General features: G+C 43.9%; 1 protein-coding gene across 1 annotated transcript; it reads left to right on the top strand.

Annotated features, from left to right (window-relative positions):
- The first annotated feature begins 324 nt into the window (after positions 1-324).
- On the top strand, positions 325-1,212 carry LOC135204417 (uncharacterized). The gene has a single exon (XM_064234629.1). It carries the CDS (start codon positions 325-327, stop codon positions 1,210-1,212), a length of 888 nt encoding a protein of 295 aa, XP_064090699.1.
- The last annotated feature ends 5,766 nt before the right edge of the window (positions 1,213-6,978 follow it).

Below are 6,978 nucleotides of genomic sequence, written 5' to 3'. Positions count from 1 at the left end.
GGCTTGAGCATGCAGATTTAACCTATGAAAGTAAACCCCCAGTAATAATACCCAAATGTCACTTCGCTAAACTACTTGTCAGCTTTCAAAATATATTTCTTAAACATGCAGGTGTTTCTTCTATTATGTCTTCCTTAAGAAGTAGTTTTTGGATAATAGGAATTAGAGTATTAGCAAAGTCTGTCATCAAGAAATGTGTTAGATGTAACTGGTCTCGACTTTGCTGGTCCTCTATTTTGTGCTGATTTTGCATCGAAAAAGTTCTATATTTTGTTTTTCACGTGTGCTGTAGTCCGCGCCATACATGTAGAGCTTACTGACTCCATGAGTGTCTTTGACTGTATGCTTGCAATTCGCAGATTTATTGCTCGTAGGGGCCTTCCATCAGTGCTGTATTCCGATAATGCTAAGACCTTTGTTGCATGTGTCAGTGAATTGCAAAAGGTTTATGGACACCTGTCTCCCCACTGGAGATTTATAGTTCCAAGGTCTCCTTGGTGGGGAGGTTGGCGGGAACGTTTAATAAGATCAGTAAAGTCTGCTGTTCGAAAAACTTTAGGTGGTAATTATATTTCCAGGTGTGAATTAGAAACGACCTTACATGAAGTTGAGGCATGTGTAAATTCCAGGCCTTTCACTTTTGTTAGTGATGAACCTGATGCCCCTGTCCCTTTATCTCCCTCTCTTTTTCTTATTGGGAGAAGTACAGGTTTTCAAACTCCGGTGAACACTGACCCTTCTTGTATTTCAGCTAAGGATTTGAGTGATAGAGAAATCTTAAGAAGGCAGATCTTAAATAAGTTTTGGACTGTATGGAGCAATGATTATATCAGGAATTTACCTTGTGTTGTTAAGGGTTTCACTCCAAATTGTGACCTGAAAAAGGGCGATTTAGTGTTAGTGAAGGAAGATAATTTGCCCAGACTGCATTGGCCCTTGGGTGTGATAGTTGATGTATTTCCGGGCAAAGATGGACTTATTAGAAGTGTAAATGTAAAAACTTCCAAAGGGGTAATTACCAGGCCTATACAAAGACTACATTATCTGGAAATTTCAAGTTTTGACTCTGAAGCTATAACAGAAACTATAAATGAATCCGTGCCTGAATCCCCTCTTGAGAAATCTAAGCCTGTATTCCCTCTTGAGTACTCTGTTGAGAATCACACCCAATCGGGCCGGATAACTAAGGTCCCTAAGAAGCTAGATTTGTGATCATATAGGTTTGTATCTAGATTCACATGTTTATTCAAGATTTGTAAGTCCATTTTGCTATGAATAACATCCATCCTAATTTATTGTTTAATTTTTGTCTCTTAGCAAACATCAGTTTGAGTTACTGCTACAGAATCTATTGAAATTACTGTGAAAATTTAACTTCCTATTTGAGATAAATTCCGGTGTAACTTACTGTATGTTACTGAACTGTACCTTGTTCATTATTATGTTTTCTTTGTTTGATAGGAGTTATGACTCGTATGGTGGGGAGAATGTTGGAATTAACTTTGTGAAAGGCTTTACTTGTTTATTTAGTTGAGTATGCCATTTAATTTGCTGTTTCAAAGTTTTCTTTAATGTCATTTGAGTTACGAATTTTATTAAATAATCTAAGTTTATTGAAATACTGCATTATTATTAATTGTACTGTATTGCTTTGGTTTGAGTGATTTGCCTTTGTAATTGTTGGGTAAGAAATTTGAGAATAAGTGATTGTTACTGTTTTGTGATCCTGTAAGATTTTCCGATGACTTGTTGACATCGTTTGTTGTAAGATTTTAAACAGAATACAGTTAGAAACAGCGGCGTCACCACCCGGCTTTCCTTTCTCAACCCTTCTTGGAAGTTGTTAGTCATATATTAAGAACAACTAATATGCCCAGTCAGACAGAACCGAAGTAGACGATCCCTGTCCTGCAGCAGTTTTTCCCTGGAAACTGCCAAGACTAACCAATCGTCGAGGTACCTCAGCAAACAGATCCCCTAAGCATGGGCCTAACTTGATACGAGAGAGAAGACCCTTGTGAACACTTGAGGGGCTGTCGTCAGCCCGAAGCACAAGACTTCGAACTCAAAGAGTGAAGGAACTTCCTGGACGTCGGATGAACAGGGATTTGGAAGTATGGGTCCCTTAAGCATATCGACAGCATGAAGTCGCCTTCCCTCACGGCTGCCAACACCGAACGCAGGGTCTCCATCTTGAACCGTGTCCTCCTGATGAAGTGATTCAAGGTGGATAAATCAATCACAGGCCTCCATCCTCCCGACGCCTTGGGCACCAAGATGATGTGACTGTAAAACCCAGGGGTTGGATGCACCACTTCCTCTATCGCATCCTTGTCCAGCATTTTCTGCACTTCCTCCCGAAGAGCTAAGAACTTCAGAGAATCTGGAGGATATGCCTTCCTGAGCTGCGGCTTGTCCGACAGAGGAGGAGAGAAGTCAAATGGCAGTTGGTACTCCACCCGAAGGACATCTACCACCCACTTCTCTGCCCCATAACTCTGCCACTTGGCCCAATGGCTCGCCAGGCAAACCCCCACCCGTGGTGCAGGAGAGGGAGAAGCGCCTAACCTACCAACGGGCCCCTTTACCTCTGCCCCTTGGGCCCCTTCTTGGCTTAAAGGAATGAGAGCGAAAGGGGCGTTGATCCTCTGACCTAGGCTGAGTCGAACGGGAAGGCCCTGCCGAACTCGAATTCATCAACGGACTACCAGGGGAAGGAGGAGGAGCCGGACGTCTCCGAGGACGAGACTCCAACTTAGACACGGCCTGGTGCACCAGTCTGTCTTTGGTGTCAGCCCGGCAACGGTCTATCGCATTCTCCAGCTCTGTCCGAGGAAACAAATATTGGGACTCCAACAGATCTCCGTTCCTCAATGCCAGCAAGGACTACGTGTCAAGTGATCTCTCCATACTAGACAAAGCTGCGTTTCTTCTAATCAGGAGAAGGTTAGCCCATAAATTAGCACTGAGGTGAGCCACATATGAAAACGCCTTGCCCCCGGACTGCAACAGACTGGCAAGCGAGGATGCCCTCACCAACCCTTCCGAAGACCTGTCAGAAGTTATCTTGGCAATGACCACAGACCATGAGTCCAGCAAAGAAACCGACTACAACATGGATGCTGCCGTAGATTCCAAAGCCGAGGCATCTTGCGGAGACAAGGACGGAGTCACAGACCTCACCTGCTCCAAAGTCAATCCCGGCTTCAGGTGAATGATGTCTGGGTTAAGATGGTGCAACATCAAAAATGCAGAGCTCGAAGCATAGTACTTCCTATGTCTTGCGAGAGGCGGGGGTAGCAGCTTGGTAGAGCCCCTAGAGTGAAGCGGACCGTCCCGGTCCGAAACAGAGGCGTTAACCTTATGCAAGACCGACTGAACGTGCCCCGACAATGGAAGCTGAAGAGCTGATTTGGGATCCTGTGTAGCTCCCACCAAGGCTTCCAAGCAAGAAGGAGTGTAAGACGACCGGGCCTGAGTCCTACTTTCCAAATTGTTGAACCCACGAATGAGATCAACAACTTCTGAAAAAGAAGAGAAAAACTCTTGCATGTCTCCCTCCTCCTGCTCCCGCAATGGAGACAGACGAGAAGGATGTGTAGGCTCCTGTAAGGCACCTTCCCCACTAAAATTAACGGAAGGGTCAGCAGCCAAACAGCCTGAAACCCCAACTAACCTGTCTGGCCTGGGTCCATGCGTCGGCTCCCAAGACGAACCCACTATAACACTAGGAACATCACTACGTACTCCTCCAACAGATGACTCAAGATCGAAGGAGAATCCCCCAGAGTCGAACTCTTGGAAGCACCAGTGAGAGGGGCAGGCAAACACTCCTGCCACACCAACTCTGCGCTCACTACCTTTGACCTCTTGACAGGCGCCTTGAGATCCTTACAGCGACGAATAGGCCTTGGAGAAGAAGGAGCACTTGCATCATGTGCACGGACACGGGAAGTTGCAACCTGCTCGCGATGTGCATGGACGGGGGAGGTTGCAACACTCTACTGATTCGAAGCAGAGGACGAAGCAGCCACTGCAGATTGCACAAGGGAAAGTACACTAACACTCTCCGAAACAACAACACTCTCGAGAACATGTCCGCATTGTTCCTCCCTCGTAGGTGAAGAAAGGGCAAAGTCCTTAGCCTTCCAACGCTTGATACGCCGACGTGGCGTAGAGGGAGAAGAGGGAGAGGAAGACAGCACTGGTTTCTTATGTGATCTCTTCGCAGGAGGCGGGGATGAAGCAACACGTTTCCTACCAGTCCACCCAATCGACAAGGCAGCCAACTTTACATCCAAAACAGAGTCCAACCTCTGAAGCACTGCCTGGCATATAACCTCAAACTGATCTGCCAGAGAAGGCTCCGATGACATGGAAGATAGATGTAGCGAACTGGGCAGCAGGGATGATGTCATGGCTGAGAAAGGCAGAGCAGAGGAGACGACTGCGAGTGACGTCACGGCTTCCCCTCGGTGCGAAGGGAAATCAGACGCCACTGGCGGAGGAATACACCAAGACGGATCCTGTGACGTCTTCAATGGGGCTGACGCTGCAGCTCCTCGGCTACTTACGAAGACGAGGCCGGGAGGAGGGGGGTGCAAGCCTCCAAAAAGTGCGCAAGCAACCCTTCCAAGGACGGGGGACCCCCTAGCCCGAGCGTCTTCCAAATTGCCGCCATCTTGGAAGCCTCCAACTCTGAAATAAATGAGAATGATGAATAAGCCTCCCCCTTCCCAAGAATCAAATTAACTCCCAAAGAAGAGGCAACATTACAAACATCAGCCTGGTGGCCTCCCGATACTTCCAGCGACAAATCAATGGAAGAAAAGGAAGGAGACACAGGAACAACGCTACTATGGGGGCTGAATACTGCAGGAGACGAAAATCCTTCCCGTGAAGGAAGAGTCGAAACCCTCCGATGTTCTCTCTTGCTATGAAACGACTTCCACTGCTCTTTAGGCCATGCCCGGCATTCTGTGCAAGGATTCGTTATAGTACAAAAATTGGAACGGCACCTACTACACGTGATGTGGGGATCAGTCGCTGCCGAAGCCAAAAAACGAGAACATGGAAAACCTGGAATTCCGAAGCACACGTTGACTAGGCCGAGAAGGAGCAGAAGCAGCCAAACACACACACACACACTAAACACAAGTGAAACAGGCAACGAACCGGGTAAAGCCAAAGAGAGGTTAAACACAACTCTTGCCCAGGTGGTTAGAGAAAAGACTGACGCAGTGGCGTAGGTGCGCGGTCCTTGACCACTCTTCACCCGATCTATGCATGCATTGCCAGATATCACAAGATTCCTTGCTTTCATCTGCTTTTAAACTGGATCCAGCTAGGCGCTAGAGACTATCCTATTGTTAAGACCGAAGGTTTCTTCGCGTATGAACTATTCAAATATTGATTAATTTGTCTTTGTAGTCATATTTCTTCGGGTGGATCACTTCGTAACCCTGGAATGTGTGTTGTAAACTTGGAACAGCATCAGCCGCAAATGTCATAAGCTGGGGACTGCCTTTAAACTATTTTCATATACTTATATTTTTCAAGAGTATACACTGAAATAAGCTAAAAAAAAGGAGGTTCAATCTAATCAGAATAATACATTACTGTAGCCATTTACAAAGCAAGTCTCTGGTCAACACTTCTGACTGGTTAGCTTAACTGAAGAGGTGCTAAGCAGATGCTACTTAAGGAAAATGGCAATATCATGCATTTGCAACAAATTAATCAATTTGAACTAATATTTTCTTGCTCTTTTTTTTTTTTTTTTAACTTATTACGTAAGGTTATACAAGACTCTAATCACCTTTTGTCACAGATTAGTAATAACAAATAAAATATACAGTGGATCCCCGATAAAAATGCTTAGAACCTCCCGTTTTATTAGTTAAAACTCAAGAAAACGCACTAGAAATGTTTATAGTACCTGGTTTTTTAATAATCTTCTCACAAAAAGTGCATTTTATGATGAAATTGATAAAAAACTGGAATTTGTAGATATTTCTCATAGAAAAATACCGCAAATAGGCAAATTTTCCGCGAGTAATGCAGGGAAATGTTCCAGAGAGAAATCCGTGAATGTGTGAGTCCAGAGAACACGGATACAGGTGGTCCACTGTAGTATACTTTTCAAAACAGATAACTATTTAAAAAGAATAGCTTTTGGAAAGAAAGATTTTTTTCAACAACCACTCTTTAGTTTTGGAATTTTCTGAGAAAATTTCAAATTTTTCCATGACAATATCACTCCTCAGCTATTCAAGAAACACCTACTATAAAGGACAAAAAATATGCAAAAGAATTGGTTGAATGGGTGTATGTGTGTGTGTGTAGACTGTCATATGAACACTAACTTTAAAACCAGTATATATTATGGGAGTATGTGTGTGTAGACTGTCATATGAACACTAACTTTAAAAACAGTATATATTACTATCGTCAGTCATTGAAATGATTAATCTTCATATAACAATTTGATGAAAATGAATAAACATCACCATCAAAAGCCATTTCCTTACAAATTTACAAATAAACAAAGATTTATAAAAATCTTCGACCATTGCTCAACTTCAGGATACAAAAGTCTCCCATGTCCCTCCCCCCCCAAAGCTGACAGAACTTTTAGTACAATTATGCTATTTTTATACCTATGATTAAGGTTAAGCGAAATCTGGCACCATTTATGTTCAAGAGTGGGCTGAATGGCTGGTGAGACTGTTGACATCACTCAAACTGAGTTAAGGAGAGGGACTTAATTTACCATGATATTTGAAAATAAAGCACTGATATCATCATTGTCGTCCTAGTGCAACATATGAGTGCCAATTCTAGTGATGCGCAGCACCTTGCGGGTTAAAACAATATATATTGTAATAGTTTCGTTCTCAGAGACCAACAGGGTCAAACTAACAACAAGAAATTTGGCTGGAATGACTGAGGAAGGGTGAGAAAAATGAAGGACTGAAC

The sequence above is a fragment of the Macrobrachium nipponense genome, chromosome 47 (genome assembly GCF_015104395.2).
Source record: "Macrobrachium nipponense isolate FS-2020 chromosome 47, ASM1510439v2, whole genome shotgun sequence".
Lineage (NCBI taxonomy): Eukaryota > Metazoa > Arthropoda > Malacostraca > Decapoda > Palaemonidae > Macrobrachium > Macrobrachium nipponense.
The sequence above is the reverse complement of the archived record's forward strand: the minus strand, read 5'-3'. Positions and strand labels throughout refer to the sequence as shown.

Excerpts from the sequence above, each read along its gene's own strand:
- LOC135204417 (XM_064234629.1), top strand. The coding sequence starts at position 325 with ATGAGTGTCTTTGACTGTATGCTTGCAATTCGCAGATTTATTGCTCGT.